Below are 18230 nucleotides of genomic sequence, written 5' to 3'. Positions count from 1 at the left end.
TGTTGTTGTTGTTTGTATGGTTTAAAAAATAAGATAATGTATGATGGTATATGTTTCTTCCATTACATTAACGTTACTGAGTTAACATTGGTATAGTCTCAGTGAACATATATACCACTTCAGTCAGTTTATATTGGTCAATGAAACAAAAAAGAAGTATTATGGCGAACGTTTTATATTCTGAACAAAATAAGAAGTCAACTTAAAAAAAACCCCAAAAAATTCGGGGTATTGGTGTCCCCAACTGTGATTCATAATATCATGTGCTATCTTTCCATGTCAAGAAAGCACAACTTTTTTATTCACTTAATTTTGAGGTTCAGTGTTGTGGCCTTTCAGTGGATGGGTAGATGTTTTTACCGCACGGCTCCTACCACCCACCCATAATGTAATTATCCCAGACATGCTGTGCATTAGTAATAACCAAATCTGATGATATATAGAGCTATAGAAAAGAAAGGATGGATTCCGTCACATTTTATGGAACACGCGTTAAAGAATTTTGTATAATCATTGTATGCATTTGATAAATAAATGCGTTTCGTTTTTTAATTCAAATTTTATCCAAGTGAAAATTTTGTATCTCAACATTTCCATCTTTATACTAAATTCTTCATATCAAATATACATTTAATTTTGAAAATATCTTTCAAATACGACCAAGAAAAATTAAAAGGTATCATTCTTAGAAACAACAAAATATTGATAAGATACATCTTAATGATTCGAACTCCAAACCTTCGGGTTGATTATCGATGGTTCTACCATGTGAGCTATGCGGACTGACAGGAATGTGAGGTTTATGTTATCATTTAGAGTCAGTTTAGTTAATGCTAAAATTAAAATGTTTTATCAACTACGTTTTTTCAATTTTTCTATACCAGCGCATCGGAGGACCACTTTTTAAGAATAGGATTTTAGTTGTCTTTTGGTACATAGAATAAAATTAGACATTGTAAATGTTGGCCTTCCGATGCGCTCTATGTCCAAAAATTATATGAATGCGGGAAAAAAATACCGAAAGTTGCAAATAGCCCGATGATGCAACTTGACGGTCATTTATGAAATATCCATAGCAATGAACAAACAAATTTTTCGCAAATAAGAATCTTTATATGCTATAGAGTTATGGTTTGTATTCAAAAACTTAATTTTTAACATTTTTTATTTTTTTTTTTATTTTGAAAACGGTCACCGTTAGGTCGAAACATGCCAATATGCGCCATACCTCTTTATGGTATAGGCAAGTGGCATTTATATTCAGTATAACATGGTATGTATGTTAACATAGTAGACAAGTTCCTGTCGTTGAACGTTCAGCCATTAGATACCGTACATCACCAGGGTTCCAGACTGAAGTTCTGGAACGATCATCGTGTAACCTGTCGAGAGAAGTGATCATTGGAATTATGCACTTCCGTTAATTAAGATACTTCAAATTCAGCTAACGCTATACAACTGTTTCGTCCCTCTATGACTCTGTCGTGCTAAAGGCCTAAAGTGTTGATGGTAGGAGGCGTCCAAAATCTTGAAATAAATCGAAAGAAATGCTGAAATCTGAATATTATTAACTGAAATATTATAATTTTCAATATTTCACTTCAAAATAACGTTAAATACATGTGTAAATTCTGAACTATGTCACTATTCAAATAAATTAGGAAATTTGTGTAGGAAATAAAATTACGCTCTGTCAAGCTTTTATTCATTAATTATCCTAGTTATGACTGATATATGGCTGAGCGCAATGGCAAGCGGCTTCATTGACTCACAGGGACCTGAGACTTTGTTACAGTCAACATTTATTTTGACCTTTCCTAGTGTGTACAGCACATTTTCAGAGTTTTTTGGGGGGCTAGATTAAATAATGAACATCGGAGGTATCATCATTACCGATTATAAAGTAGCCCCCAAAACGCCTGAAAATGTACTATATAATAGGAGAGGCCAAACACACGTAAACTGAAACAGATTCTCAGGTCCCTGTGCATTGACCTGCATATCTATTGGCCTGTTCTACAAAATATGACTCATAACAACTAAACTTTTATTTTAAACTACGTTTAACTTTTTTTGTGCATAGGAAATCATTGTTTCCTTTTTGATAAGCCCTTTACCTATATATACATGTAGTAGTTAGGGTTTCAAACACCCCTTTCAAACTTTTATCAACTATCGCCATTTCTTAGTCAGATGCATCCTTGAGAATCAATACTAGATTATAATGCAGAATTTATTTGAAGATGTTAATCCTAGGCTACCTAGTCTGACGTGCCTTGGAAAATCAGTCATTTATTTCCCCCCAAATTTTTTTTTTTATAAAGCGAGGCGAGACCAATATATTGAAGTCTCTGATTCAGCTTACAACTTCTTCATGGGATATGTAGTTCAGGAGCCGACAGAACGTAATAATACAAAGGGGAGATAACTCCTCTTTATGTGATTTAAGATTTTTATTTTCATGGAGTAGCATCTATCGTGCTTCATGAAAATGGATGACGTCCATATTTCTGGATTGAAAACACAACACATGTGGACTGAGACCACAATTACGTACTTCCGGGTTCAGGCCCCTTTACGAATGAAGTCCCCTCAAAAATGTATGTACATCTGTATTTCAGGAAAACAAATCAAATGCCTCTTTGAAATTGATTTTTGTTGATGAATTTAATGTGGATTTATAGTAGAGATGTCAATCTAGGTTTTGTGATGTAAAATAATAATATTAATGATGCATTTTGTGCTCCAGGATTTTGTGTGAAGAGTCCTGATTTGACCTCTACCCCTGACCCGGATGTATATAATCCACATTGGTGACACATTTTGACAGCTATCTCCAGAAAATGCCCAACATGCCGTGTTGAAACTTTATATTTTGCTTCTCAGATGTTGGTCTTGGCCAGGTGAGATGGAAAGTTGCATTTGAGATTTTGGGAATTTGATATGAATTTTAATGATATGGTCTTAGTCCATATGGGATAACAACTTTTACTAACTTTTACATCGGAGAGTTCCAATATCAGACTACAGTAGTCTCACACGAGTTATGTCCCTTTACTTACAGTAATCTTCTACTGGTACCACACATGGCAAGGTAATGTTTTATTCTTCCATAATCCATATTCTAATATTTATCATAATTTATCACTGATAGAAATCATATATAATTTGGTCAAATTTCGACAGTTTGGTGAAATAAAAGTGTCCCGAAAAGTCCCGTAAAGTTTCTCAACTAAAATAGGATTCTCCCTGTAACCAATGAATATTGTGACATCATTAATTTGAAATAACAGCTATTTTGAAGAATTGCATGGTTTCTTTAAAAAATCTAGATATCGAGAAAATAAGCATGGAAAGTCATAGAAATAATTAGTAATAATTAAGTAAATGGTGACTCGTTATTTTCTGACCGTATCGTAATCCTGAAGGTTTAAAAGAATTAGTTACAGTAAGGAACACTGGATAGATCTATACTTGCCAAATGACAATCTAGAAAAAAAATATATTGAATTTGGTCAATTATTGTATTTCATTAGCTCTAAGTCCATTTTAATATCTGTTTTATTTCTTTATGTTTAAGCAGATGAACTCTCTGGATGAACTGTATATATACGGTAATTTTTAGCTAGCTGCCTGTACATGTGGCCGTTGCAGTAACCCCGTCGAGGGCCTCTCGATATCCGACACCACTTGCTGGCACGTCAGTTCCGTGGTTGGGATGTTTACATGGATGTAACATGGTGAGTCTCGTATGAAAGTTTTGATTTGTTCTACAAGTATAATAACATATTATGGACTGAAGCTTCATGGAACATGCAGAGTCTTTATGTGTGTATTTGTCCCATTACAAGACTCGGACCACAGGGGTACAGATGTAGGACGGAAACTTAAAAACGTGGCCCTATTGTTTTCGTCTTACTCTGGATCGACACATACATCTGTACTGTAGGCCTAATGATAATGAAATACCAAGCATAAGGTCTTTATATATTTTATACTTTAAAGGCATAAAGACCTAAACTGGGCATTTTTATCATCATTATTCTTATTCAGTTTTTAACTAGACCTACAGACGCCTGTGGTAGATCTATAGCTGTAATTTCTACAAAAACATTCTGCTGGACGTTTCACTCAAGATTCAAACATGTACATATACTAGCCTATAAGACGAAGTAAACATATCTTATAAACCTACAGTACGATAAAATCAGCCTTAAATGAACACCTCCTAGTCGTAGTGTACCAAAGGATATCGGTAAAACCTCGATCAGATTAATATTTATCATAAAGACCAGATCTGGGACTGACTGGATTAATTAGCCATATTAAAGCAGGCCTAGTGATTACTAAACATCGTTTCACAATAATAACCATCAAAACACATTTCAGATTTAGAATTGCTGTTAATTGGACTGACTGTGTTAATTAGTTCGACCATGTTTTCCCGTTTAGCTCTACATTGAGATAAATTTCTCTCTCTATATATTATTATTAGGCATTCTATTATACATTTGTATTATAAATCCGAGAAAAATGCTCATTTCTACGATGGCCCGTATCAGCCGACAAATTACAACTACATGATTGTCAAGTCACATGTACAACTACTAAGAGTAAACGTTCATGTACAATTTGTCAAGTTACTCATGTACCACTTCAATGAATAAGTTGACATGTACACTTTGTTTAGTATGTGTTCAACAACTTCAATTACGTAGTTGTAATTTGTCGGCATATACGGGCCATCGTACATATCAGACCCTGCTGTTCACCTAAAGTTTACTGTTAATTGGACTTTGTTTATTAATTTAGCCACGTTAGAGCTTTCTGGTTAACTGGTATTGAGCTTTATTTCTCTCAGAAGTATTTCAGCAGTTATTACCAAAAATGTGTTTAATAATTTCAATTTGTAAAAGACATAAAAAATCGATGCAGTTAACTTATTGTGCGACATTATCATTATCAAAAATAATGGATTATTGTATTGGTCTGTCAGCGAAATGATTTTGATTATTCGTCATCGTTTCAAGACTTTTAGTCAAGTAAAATACACGGCCTCCGACGTTCAAACGTTTTGGCACCGCCATGTTTGTTTACAAATGCGCGATTTTGGAGGGGGAAAATTGTAACAGCCGTGACTCACGAGCGTGTACTATTGACACGAGAGTGGATTACTGGCAAATAATACACGGTTTTAAACCAATCAAGACTGGCGTTGCATAGCAAACGTGGTAGAATTAATATTAGATGATACTTTAGATATGGATAATGAGGCCCCAGGCCTGCGGCAATCATTATCATATATAGCCATTCAATTTGGTTTTGAATTGCAATGTATGGTATCTTATTTAGTAATTGGTATCCTCCTACAGTAATCCATCCCAACATTTCGGTTGTATTTTTAAAAAAATGTCTTTGAAATTTTGAGAAATATTGCTATGAAATCTTCAGAAATTAGTTTGTGGTTGTTGGAACAAAATTCATGTATGATAGTGAATACGACATATTTGTTTACCCCTGACGACTTTTTTTTTTTTTTATTTAAGAAAGTAAAAGGTCATGATCAAGGTCAACTGGTCTGTAAATGTAGTACCAATAGCAATGATTTTAGACAAGGAACACACATACCAAATATAAAGCCCAATCTCGTACGGTTGATATACTGTGTCCATGGTTAATGTGCCTTAAAAGTAGGTCAAAGGTCACGGCCACAGTCTACGGACGACACCGACGATATGCGCCCAGGACTTGTCCCGGAAAGCTAAAACATTTATTAATGTGACCTTTATTAATCGAATTGCCGAAAACCCGACAAGTCTCTGACAAGCACTTTATTGCACACTGCTGGCCAAGTCACGTATGCTCAGCCATGTCAACATTAATTAGACGATAATGGGACGATAATGATCTACTTGGGTATGTGGAGATTGATTTTTTGTTGTTATAGATGTGTGTATTTTGTTGACAGGGACGTGATTTTTTGTTATTATAGATGTGTGTATTTTGTTGACAGGAACGTGATTGACAGGTTCAGATCAGTAACACAACACAATGGAAGGATGGAAGCTTCTGGTGACAGTTGGTTGGCTTTTTCCAACATGTCAAGGTTACGACCCTAAAAACATACTTGTGCTGGGAGGAAATGGATTCATAGGAGCTGCAACTTCAGAAAGACTCATTGCAAGGGGAGATAATCTGGTACTTGTAAATCGTGGTAACTGGTATTGGGACTCGCACTCGACTGTGAAGCCGCATGTTAAACACTTAACTTGTGATCGGCAACGTCAGTTACGTCACTGTGAGGACTTGCGTCGTTTTAAAGACTTCGTTTATTTTGACGTGGTTGTAGATTTTAGTGCGTACCATTCCGAGGCGGTTGAAGATGTTCTAGACTTACTTAAAGGCAGGGTTGGCAGATATATATACATAAGCTCCGATTCCGTGTACGAGGTCTGCAGCAAGAATCATTCCAACCCAAGTCGGGAAAGTGACGCTGTCCGTCCGATGAATGCGGAGGAAAAGCTACAAATGGCTGGCAAGGATGATTATGGTCATAGAAAACTGGAGTGTGAGGAGGTATTGGTTAGACAAAGACAGGAGGAAGGCGGAGTGCCGTACGTTCTACTGCGACTTCCCGATGTTATTGGGCCAAGAGATAACACATACCGTTGGTGGATGTATCAGATGTGGCTGAGACTTTCGGGGTATCTCGAAAGACAAATTTCAATTCCAAAATTTCTCATGGATCAGAAGTTAAGTTTTGTGTACTCTCTGGATGTGGCGGATATGGTGGTAAAATTAACTGACTGTGAGCTTGGAAAATTTGACAATGCGTATAATCTGGGTACAGACGAAATGCCAACCTTACTGGAAGTGTTAGAATTGATGAAAAGACAGCTGAATCTAGAGAACACCCATATTCCTGTCAATGATAGCGCCGAAGCGATATATCTATTCCCTTCAGTAAAACTTGGGCCTGTTGACTCGAGTAAAGCTAAAGACATGTTGAACTGGACACCGACCTCATTTGAAACTATTTCTAGACAGACCATACGTTTTTATGAGTTCGCTATCAGAAATAAAGGTTTTGTTTTAGCTCGAAAAGAAATTATTAGAAATATGCAAGCATACTTTACGAAGCAGCCACACAATGTTTTGTATGGTCTGAATGGGGTATACGGGATAAAGTACCCAGACACGCACGATGAACTATAGGTGTACTCTGTATGTTTAAATTGTTGATGATACGTTAATATTTCGCATTTGTCAAAATTCACAAAGCATGACACGAACCAAAACTTCAATGATGCACTTTCTTAGTCTATAATTAATCCTTGAATTGTCGGGTTTCGTGAAATTTCTCGTTGTCACCGCCATTTCAGAGCAATAAGATGTTCATTCATTTAGTATTTTTGTAATAAAATGATACTGAAATGCTGTTTCCCACTCCTTTATTTCTATGGTGTAACAAGTGACGATATGTTATTTAAATGGACCTTTTTGGTCCGCTCCAAAAACATTCTTGTCGCTTTTTCACTAGAACGATGTTGATCAAAGGCTGAACAAGAAGTCTGACAGTCGACCACTTTGACTCTGAAGTCGCTTGTTATCATAAAACTAGTAGTGGGTCATCTTCCTCAAAGAGGTATGGTCGTTTTCCGCTCATCCTGACCTAGGCAACGTTCAGCGATAGTCTGGGCTAAAAATACAGGTAAAATATCATGTGACCCCAGTGATTCCCACAGTGCCAAAATAGATCGTCATGGTCCATTGGCGCGCCGTGCGTTATGAACGGATTATGTAGTGTCAATTTGATTTAAACATATTTTATTTGCAAATATACAAATGGGATCAGACACAAGTTAAAGAAAACTTGTAAACCGTCTTCTCCCGTAAAACATAAATGATTAAAATTTCAATAGTTTCTGTACCCGCATGTCAGTGTAAAATGTAGTGTCAATATCAGGAACAAAACAAAAAAGATACTTGGTGATTCGAGCTCTGAACCTTCGGGTTGTTAAGTGGTGGTTCTACCATATGACCTAAGCGGACTTTGGAAATGGAAAATTCCTGTTATATACTTCCTACATTTGCACAAAAGATGGTCTCATGGAATTTTGAGCGATACAATTTGCTATCACTATTCCTTTGTTTCATTGGGAGATTTATCCAATGCGCCCTGGTCCCTAGCTGTGCCATTTTGTGTGCGCGTAAAGTTTGGGGAGGTAATCTCGTCTTGAATTTTATAGTTGATAGTGAATAACAAGATGGCCGACTATAAAAAGGTATGTATAATTACTATTGCTCTGTAAAAATCGGCTTACAATATAAACTTAAGTGTACTACTCTATCTTCTACTTTATCATTTACTTAAACATGACTGTGACTTCCTCGCAGACTTTTACTTCTCGCTGTCACTGAAGCATAGAGCAATACATTATATTACGAGTTATTCTGCAGGTTATTTTGTGAAGTGCACAACCAAGGCTAAGGTCATCAAGTTTGGCAAGTTATCCAAACTGATTATTGAAACTAACTCGGACGCTTTTTTGCGTTTTCATCGGGAAGATAATCAGAAGTCACAAGGACCTTGTCAATTCCAACATCTAAATATCTTATTCTAGTTGTTTTCACGCTGTCGGCATTTCCATGGTTATGACATTTTTGTGTCGTCTTCGCTAGCCAAGGTTTCGGATTGCGTTAATATACCAATTCATCATTGTGCTAATATCTTAAGTTCAGTTGTACACTTAAATTCGGGTATAATATTGTTGGTATAATTATAAACTAAAATTCGGGTATAATATTGTTAGTTCAAAACAAATCATTTGACTGATAAACATGAGTATGGTTTCCACAACCATCGTGATTGCGATACTTTGATTTTCTTTGATTTTTTTTGGATTTGACACAAGTACATAATGACGTTTTTTGATATATAATCACAATGTGTTCCTTGCCCCATCAAACCTATATCATATTATATGATATTGTAAGTTCAATTATACACTAAAATTCGGGTATAATATTGTAAGTTCAATTATAGAGTAAAATTCGGGTATAATATTGTAAGTTCAATTATACACTAAAATTCGGGTATAATATTGTAAGTTCAGTTATACACTAAAATTCCGGTATAATATTGTAAATTCAATTATACACTAAAATTCGTGTGTAATATTGTTAGTTCAGTTATACACCGAAATTCGGGTATAATATTGGTAAATTTCACCCTGTCAAGAACTTTTATGCCATCTACTCTTAAGATCAATAGTATCATGACGGATACACCTTGCAGAAGCGTCCACATAATGTTTTTTTAAAGTGTTTTTGTATGTTGGATGAGTGCTGATTCCAAAACTGCTTGGTGCCATTTTGGTTTGGCACCCTTGAGCATTTTGAAATATTCAAGACGGCTGAAAAATCTAAAAATGGCAATACGTTACTCATTTATTACACTAGAGTTATATTTTTTTGTGTCTACTGGGGTTTTGAGGACCATAAATGCCATTAAGATCATGTAAAATACAATGCAGTAATCATTCAACTTAATCTAAAATGGCCGGCAAAATAGCCACCGAAACCTCAAAACTGCAAGAAGTAATGTACTGTCCCTAGAATGGCCTTTGTTGTCTATTTGCAGGTTTTATGGGGCAAGGAACAAATCCATAAAAAATCCACGAAAATCAAATTATCGCAATCACAATGGTTGTGGAAACCATACTCATGTTTATCAGTCCAACGATACATTTTTGCGGGGGGGTATAGGCGTACCTTGACACCAACCACAGTCCATACACATAAACTTCAATTGTATGGGGGTACATGCGTACCTAGACACTAACCATACCAATACAAAAGAAAATATTTGTGTTACTTTCACCTTTTACACGACTATTGTTCGCTATGGAACGCGCATACTGCGAATAACAACGTCCACTTTTGGTACATTATATAATATTCACTCAGCTCTTTCCTCATCCATCCTTGGGGGCTTGGGGTACGTTAGCAGGCAGTGAAATGGTGAAAGAGATTGTGACGCTTCATCCCGGATCCAGCCAAAGCCTCTCGCATCAAGATCAGAGGGCCTTCCTCTAGTACTGCCTACCTGTATATGAGCACGTTTGACGTTTACAGAAAATGACTCGCTGTTGGTGGCAACGACTTTAATTTCGGCGTTGCAGTATTTTGTTTCTTCGCCAGTTTAGATACCAATGTTTGAGATGTTATCTATAATTTTGCTGCCATAACATGTTGAAACAAATGATGTGGCCTCTGAAATTACTTCATTTATATCTGCTGCCTGCTCTCACCAAGCTGTCCGAGTGTTTGTCCTTTTTAAAGAACCTTCATCATTGTCCCTTTTACTATTCCGAACATGTAGGCGAGTGGTTAAGGTGTCCTGACACTTTATCACTAGCCCTCCACCTCTGGGTTGCGAGTTCGAAACCTACGTGGGGTAGTTGCCAGGTACTGACCGTAGGCCGGTGGTTTTTCTCCGGGTACCCCGCCTTCCTCCAACTCCAAAACCCGACACGTCCTTAAATGACCCTGGCTGTTAATAGCTGACGTTAAACAAAAACAAACAAAGTTGCTCGTACATCTACCAATGACCTTTGAGGACTTGTTGCTTCCATTATGACAGAGCATGTCAGCTTCTGGATGGTACAGGTAAACCAGTAAGATAAATACGTCAGCATCGTCACACAGCACTTTGATGCATTTGCGCCCTTGTGTTGCAAGCCACGTCATTTGCGGTGGAATAGTCACGTCCGCCTCCTCTCATGTCAGTCATTTATAGCAAGACACCCACATGGACCTCATGTGGCGCAGGGTCAATTCCAGTTACAGCTAGTTTTTGACTTAATACAGTGCTTAAACAGTGCCTGTAGGCTGAAGATTACGCATCCGTTCTAATAACTGCTGATAAATAAGGTCCATGACCTGCACTTTCTGTGACTGTTAAGATAAATTGTTGAGCTTGAGCAGGTAAGGGAGTAGTGAGCGCAATCATGTGGCGTCGTGTTGCCCTTTTCCCTGCACGCAAATTTCGAGTGCCACTCTTGATGCTATACTCGTAATGTCTGTCGAACCCAAGGTACGTATCCCAGACGTAAAACTTGTGGCAGATATAGTCAAGAAAGCCATTTACAGAGGTCCTGAATTGTACCAGTCGACGGCCAGTGGGTAATTTAAAGTACGACACCCATCGGTGATGATGGCTGCTGTAAATGACGAGCTGACAGCTTAGAGTTTTTACTTTAGTGCTGACTCTGGCTTTGTTATACGCATGTCGACACTGTCGTCAAACATGGATGGTGGTATTGTACGCATGTCGACACTGTCGTCAAACATGGATGGTGGTATTGTACGCATGTCGAAACTGTCGTCAAACATGGATGGTGGTATTGTACGCATGTCGACACTGTCGTCAAACATGGATGGTGGTATTGTACGCATGTCGACACTGTCGTCAAACATGGATGGTGGTATTGTACGCATGTCGACACTGTCGTCAAACATGGATGGTGGTATTGTACGCATGTCGAAACTGTCGTCAAGGTATTGGAGCAAGTTCATGCTTGAACACATCCTCCATATAAATCTTCCTACAATAACAGCCTGGTCGACATTTACCGTGTCCTTGAATAGTCTTCCTGTGACGATGTTGACAATAATGACGATGTTTTCAGTATGGTGTTCCTCATTCAGTGGATCGATACAGGACTTCAGCTTGTCTTTGTCCTGAACGTCCGATTCCACACGAGCTGGCATCTCTTCCCTGTGTGAAATTACTTGTGTTTCTGCGTCTTCCTCGTGCATGTATGCTATGTCTTTGATGAGGCGACTGTAGACATAAAGGCTCGGTGCCCATCGTTTCAGAGCAGATTGGTTAAGAGTTATTCCCATAAGTCCTCCGGGACCATGGCCATACCGCATAAATGCTGTTTCGATAAACATGTCTGACCACATTCCATTCCACAATCCAGGTTAATGATGAATCACATGCCGACCTCCCAGAAAGCTTGGCAGAACTGCTTGTGGAAGGGCTTCCATGGGTCGCATATAATATAATCCATACTTTCCATTCATACTGAACAATATTTTGATTGTGATTTTTAGCTCACCTGGACCGAAGGTCCGGTGAGCTTATGCCATGGTGCAGCGTCCGTCGTCCGGCGTCCGTCGTCCGTCCGTCAACATTTGCTTCAAATCGCTACTAGTCAAAAAGCTCTTATTGGATTTTGACCAAATTTGGTCAGAAACATCCTTGGCAGAAGGAGATCAGATTTTGCATAAATGGTGACTCTGACCCCCAAGGGGCCTGAGGGACGGGGCCCAATAGGGGAAATTGAGGCAATTCCTTTAAATCGCTACTAGTCATAAAGTTATGAATGGATTTGAACCCAATTTGGTCAGAAACATCCTTTGGGGAAGGGGAACAGATTTTGCATAAATGGTGACTCTGACCCCCAAGGGGCCAAAGGGGCGGGGCCTAATGGGGAAATAGAGGTAATTCCTTCAAATCGCTACTAGTCATAAAGTTATGAATGGATTTGAACCTGATTTGGTCAGAAACATCCTTTGGGGAAGGGGAACAGATTTTGCATAAATGGTGACTCTGACCCCCGAGGGGCCAAAGGGGCGGGGCCCCATATGGGAAATAGAGGTAATTCCTTTAAATCGCTACTTGTCATAAATTTATGAATGGATTTGAACCCAATTTAGTAAGAAACATTCTTTGGGGAAGGGGAACAGATTTTGCATAAATGGTGACTCTGACCCCCAAGGGGCCAAAGGGGCGGGGCATAATAGGGGAAATAGAGGTAATTCCTTTAAATCGCTACTTGTCATAAATTTATGAATGGATTTGAACCCAATTTAGTAAGAAACATTCTTTGGGGAAGGGGAACAGATTTTGCATAAATGGTGACTCTGACCCCCAAGGGGCCAAAGGGGCGGGGCCTAATAGGGGAAATAGAGGTAATTCCTTCAAATCGCTACTAGTCATAAAGTTATGAATGGATTTGAACCCAATTTGGTCAGAAACATCCTTTGGGGAAGGGGAACAGATTTTGCATAAATGGTTACTCTGACCCCCAAGGGGCCAAAGGGGCGGGGCCTAATGGGGGAAATAGAGGTAATTCCTTCAAATCGCTACTAGTCATAAAGTTATGAATGGATTTGAACCCAATTTGGTCAGAAACATCCTTTGGGGAAGGGGAACAGATTTTGCATAAATGGTGACTCTGACCCCCAAGGGGCCAAAGGGGCGGGGCCTAATAGGGAAATAGAGGTAATTCCTTCAAATCGCTACTAGTCATAAAGTTATGAATGGATTTGAACCCAATTTGGTCAAGAAACATCCTTTAGGAAAGGGGAACAGATTTTGCATAAATGGTGACTCTGACCCCACAGGGGCCTGAGGGGCGGGGCCCAATAGGGGAAATTGAGGCAATTCCTTTAAATCGCTACTAGTCATAAAGTTATGAATGGATTTGAACCCAATTTGGTCAGAAACATCCTTTGGGGAAGGGGAACAGATTTTGCATAAATGGTGACTCTGACCCCCAAGGGGCCAAAGGGGCGGGGCCTAATGGGGAAATAGAGGTAATTCCTTCAAATCGCTACTAGTCATAAAGTTATGAATGGATTTGAGCCTGATTTGGTCAGAAACATCCTTTGGGGAAGGGGAACAGATTTTGCATAAATGGTGACTCTGACCCCCGAGGGGCCAAAGGGGCGGGGCCCCATATGGGAAATAGAGGTAATTCCTTTAAATCGCTACTTGTCATAAATTTATGAATGGATTTGAACCCAATTTAGTAAGAAACATTCTTTGGGGAAGGGGAACAGATTTTGCATAAATGGTGACTCTGACCCCCAAGGGGCCAAAGGGGCGGGGCATAATAGGGGAAATAGAGGTAATTCCTTTAAATCGCTACTTGTCATAAATTTATGAATGGATTTGAACCCAATTTAGTAAGAAACATTCTTTGGGGAAGGGGAACAGATTTTGCATAAATGGTGACTCTGACCCCCAAGGGGCCAAAGGGGCGGGGCCTAATAGGGGAAATAGAGGTAATTCCTTCAAATCGCTACTAGTCATAAAGTTATGAATGGATTTGAACCCAATTTGGTCAGAAACATCCTTTGGGGAAGGGGAACAGATTTTGCATAAATGGTTACTCTGACCCCCAAGGGGCCAAAGGGGCGGGGCCTAATGGGGGAAATAGAGGTAATTCCTTCAAATCGCTACTAGTCATAAAGTTATGAATGGATTTGAACCCAATTTGGTCAGAAACATCCTTTGGGGAAGGGGAACAGATTTTGCATAAATGGTGACTCTGACCCCCAAGGGGCCAAAGGGGCGGGGCCTAATAGGGAAATAGAGGTAATTCCTTCAAATCGCTACTAGTCATAAAGTTATGAATGGATTTGAACCCAATTTGGTCAAGAAACATCCTTTAGGAAAGGGGAACAGATTTTGCATAAATGGTGACTCTGACCCCACAGGGGCCTGAGGGGCGGGGCCCAATAGGGGAAATTGAGGCAATTCCTTTAAATCGCTACTAGTCATAAAGTTATGAATGGATTTGAACCCAATTTGGTCAGAAACATCCTTTGGGGAAGGGGAACAGATTTTGCATAAATGGTGACTCTGACCCCCAAGGGGCCAAAGGGGCGGGGCCTAATGGGGAAATAGAGGTAATTCCTTCAAATCGCTACTAGTCATAAAGTTATGAATGGATTTGAACCCAATTTGGTCAGAAACATCCTTTAGGAAAGGGGAACAGATTTTGCATCAATGGTGACTCTGACCCCACAGGGGCCTGAGGGGCGGGGCCCAATAGGGGAAATTGAGGCAATTCCTTTAAATCGCTACTAGTCATAAAGTTATGAATGGATTTGAACCCAATTTGGTCAGAAACATCCTTTGGGGAAGGGGAACAGATTTTGCATCAATGGTTACTCTGACCCCCAAGGGGCCAAAGGGGCGGGGCCTAATGGGGAAATAGAGGTAATTCCTTCAAATCGCTACTAGTCATAAAGTTATGAATGGATTTGAACCCAATTTGGTCAGAAACATCCTTTGGGGAAGGGGAACAGATTTTGCATAAATGGTGACTCTGACCCCCAAGGGGCCAAAGGGGCGGGGCCTAATAGGGAAATAGAGGTAATTCCTTCAAATCGCTACTAGTCATAAAGTTATGAATGGATTTGAACCCAATTTGGTCAGAAACATCCTTTAGGAAAGGGGAACAGATTTTGCATAAATGGTGACTCTGACCCCACAGGGGCCTGAGGGGCGGGGCCCAATAGGGGAAATTGAGGCAATTCCTTTAAATCGCTACTAGTCATAAAGTTATGAATGGATTTGAACCCAATTTGGTCAGAAACATCCTTTGGGGAAGGGGAACAGATTTTGCATAAATGGTGACTCTGACCCCCAAGGGGCCAAAGGGGCGGGGCCTAATGGGGAAATAGAGGTAATTCCTTCAAATCGCTACTAGTCATAAAGTTATGAATGGATTTGAACCCAATTTGGTCAGAAACATCCTTTAGGAAAGGGGAACAGATTTTGCATCAATGGTGACTCTGACCCCACAGGGGCCTGAGGGGCGGGGCCCAATAGGGGAAATTGAGGCAATTCCTTTAAATCGCTACTAGTCATAAAGTTATGAATGGATTTGAACCCAATTTGGTCAGAAACATCCTTTGGGGATGGGGAACAGATTTTGCATAAATGGTGACTCTGACCCCCAAGGGGCCAAAGGGGCGGGGCCTAATGGGGAAATAGAGGTAATTCCTTCAAATCGCTACTTGTCATAAAGTTATGAATGGATTTGAACCCAATTTAGTCAGAAGCATTCTTTGGGGAAGGGGAACAGATTTTGCATAAATGGTGACTTTGACCACCAAGGGGCCAAAGGGGCGGGGCCTAATAGGGAAATAGAGGTAATTCCTTCAAATCGCTACTAGTCATAAAGTTATGAATGGATTTGAACCCAATTTAGTAAGAAACATCCTTTGGGGAAGGGGAACAGATTTTGCATAAATGGTGACTCTGACCCCCGAGGGGCCAAAGGGGCGGGGCCCCATATGGGAAATAGAGGTAATTCCTTTAAATCGCTACTTGTCATAAATTTATGAATGGATTTGAACCCCAAATTTTTAAGAAACATTCTTGGGGAAAAGGGGAACAGATTTTGCATAAAGGGACTCTGACCCCAAGGGGGCCAAAGGGGGGGGGGGCATAAAAGGGGAAAAAAGGGGATTCCCCTTTAAAACGTACTTGTCATAAATTTGGGGAAAAAAATTGTAAAATTCTTAAGGGGCAATTTTTTAAAAAGGGATTTTAAACCAAGGGGGGGGAATAGGGGGAAAGAGGGCCTTGTCACATTTAGAAGGGGTTTTGAAAATTTTAAAAAAATTTTTGGGGGGGGCAATTTTTTTAAAAATTTTCCACCCCCAAGGGGAAACGGGGGGTTTTAAAAAAAGGGATTTAACCATTTTAAGTTTGAAATTTTAACCCCCTTTGGGCAGAAAAATCCGGGGAAGGGGGAAAAAAAAATGGGATTCCCCCCCCCAAACGGGGCCTAAAGGGAAATGATAATTTTCCCCCCCAAACCTTTTTAAAAAAAGTTTGAAAATTTGAACCCCCCGGAAAACCCAAAAAGGGGGGAAATTTTTAAAATTTTATTTACCCCAAGGGTGGGGGGGGCCCAATGGGGGGAAAAAACCTTTAAAAGACTTTTGTTTAATGGATTTGAACCCAAGGGGAAAAACCTTGGGGAAAAAAGGCAATTTTTTCTAAAAAGGGGGCCCCGGGGGAAAGGGGGGAAGGAAAAAAAAAATTTTCAAACGCTTGAAAAGTTGAAAGGGTTTTCCCCCCCCCAAAAAACCCCTTTAAAAGGGGGAAAATTTGGGATCAAGGGATTTTACCCCCCCGGGGCCCAGGGGGGGAAAAAGGGAAATTGGGCAATTTCCTTTAAAAAGACATAAATTTTTAAAGGTTTAAAAGGGGGCCCGGGGAAGGGGGAAAAAAAATTTTTTTGGTTTCCCTTGCCCCCCCGGAAAGGGGGGCCAAGGGGAAAAAATTTTTAAAACTTCAAAATTTGTGGGTTGCCCCCGGCAAACCCTTGGGAAAAAAGGGAAATTTTTTCAAAAGCTCTACCCCCCCCGGGAAAGGGGGGAAAGGGAATGGGGAACCCAATCCTAAGAAATTTGAATGGATTACCCAAGGCGAAACCCAAAGGGGAAAATTTTGGGGAAAACCCCCCCCAGGGGGGTAGGGGGGGGAAAAAATTGAGGCAACCTTTAAAAGAATATAATTTTTAAAATGGATTTAACCCCCCCGGAAAAACCTTTAAGGGGAAAGATTTTTTAAAAATCTCACCCCCCCGGGGGAAAGGGGGGGCCAATGGGGAAAAAGGATTCCCTTTTAAGACTTTTCAAAAATTTTGGGTTTAACCCAAGGGGGAAAAAATTTAAAAGGGAAAAGGGGGAAAATTTTCTAAAATTTTTTCCCCCACAAGGGGGGGCCCAAAATTTTAGGAATTTTTTTTAAAAAACATTTTAAAAAAATGGGTTTGAACCAAAGGCAAAAACCCGGGGGTGGGGAAAGATTTTGCTAAACCCCCCCCGGGGAAGGGGGGGCCCCAAAGGGTGAAATTCCTTGAGCATAATTTTTTTTTGATCCGGGGCAAAGCGGGGAAGGGAAAATTTTTAAAAGGTACTTTCCCAAAAAAAAAGGGGGGCCAAAGGGAAAAAATTCCTTAAGAAAAGCTAAATTATAAATGGTTTTTAAAAACCCAAAAAACCCTTTTGGGGGGGGAAAAAAAGAAAATGGGATCTACCCCTGGGGAAAGGGTTTGGGAGGGAATGGGTAAACCCAATGGGAGTCTTGGGGGGGGGAAAATTTCCCAATTTTTAAAAACCAAGTGAAGGGGCCCTTTTTTAAAAGGTTTTCCCCCAAAACCAAACGGGGCCTAATAAAAGATAAACTTTTCGACTTTTAAAAATTTTAAAAAATTTCCAATTTGGGCCCAAAAAATTTTGGGGGGGGGCAATTTGAAAAAGGTGCTTCCCCCCCCAAGGGGCCCCGGGGGGGGGGGGGAAAAAGTAAAATGAAGAAAATTTTTAAAGGTTTAACCCACCCCCAAAAAACCCTTTTGGAAGGGGGGGAAATTTTTTTAAATGTACTTCCCCCGGTGAGGGGGGGCCCA

At 39.7% G+C, this 18230-nt stretch overlaps 1 protein-coding gene across 1 annotated transcript; it reads left to right on the top strand.

Annotated features, from left to right (window-relative positions):
* Nucleotides 1-3609: 3609 nt before the first annotated feature.
* LOC117315929 lies at nucleotides 3610-7439 on the top strand. Its single transcript, XM_033870358.1, has 2 exons — nucleotides 3610-3740; nucleotides 6014-7439. The coding sequence occupies exon 2, from the start codon at nucleotides 6052-6054 to the stop codon at nucleotides 7213-7215; it is 1164 nt and encodes a 387-aa protein (XP_033726249.1). The 5' UTR covers nucleotides 3610-3740; nucleotides 6014-6051; the 3' UTR covers nucleotides 7216-7439.
* Nucleotides 7440-18230: the final 10791 nt, after the last annotated feature.

The sequence above is a fragment of the Pecten maximus genome, chromosome 2 (genome assembly GCF_902652985.1).
Source record: "Pecten maximus chromosome 2, xPecMax1.1, whole genome shotgun sequence".
Classification (NCBI taxonomy): Eukaryota; Metazoa; Mollusca; class Bivalvia; order Pectinida; family Pectinidae; genus Pecten; species Pecten maximus.
Note: the sequence above shows the minus strand (reverse complement) of the source record. Positions and strands in the feature narration are given on the sequence as shown.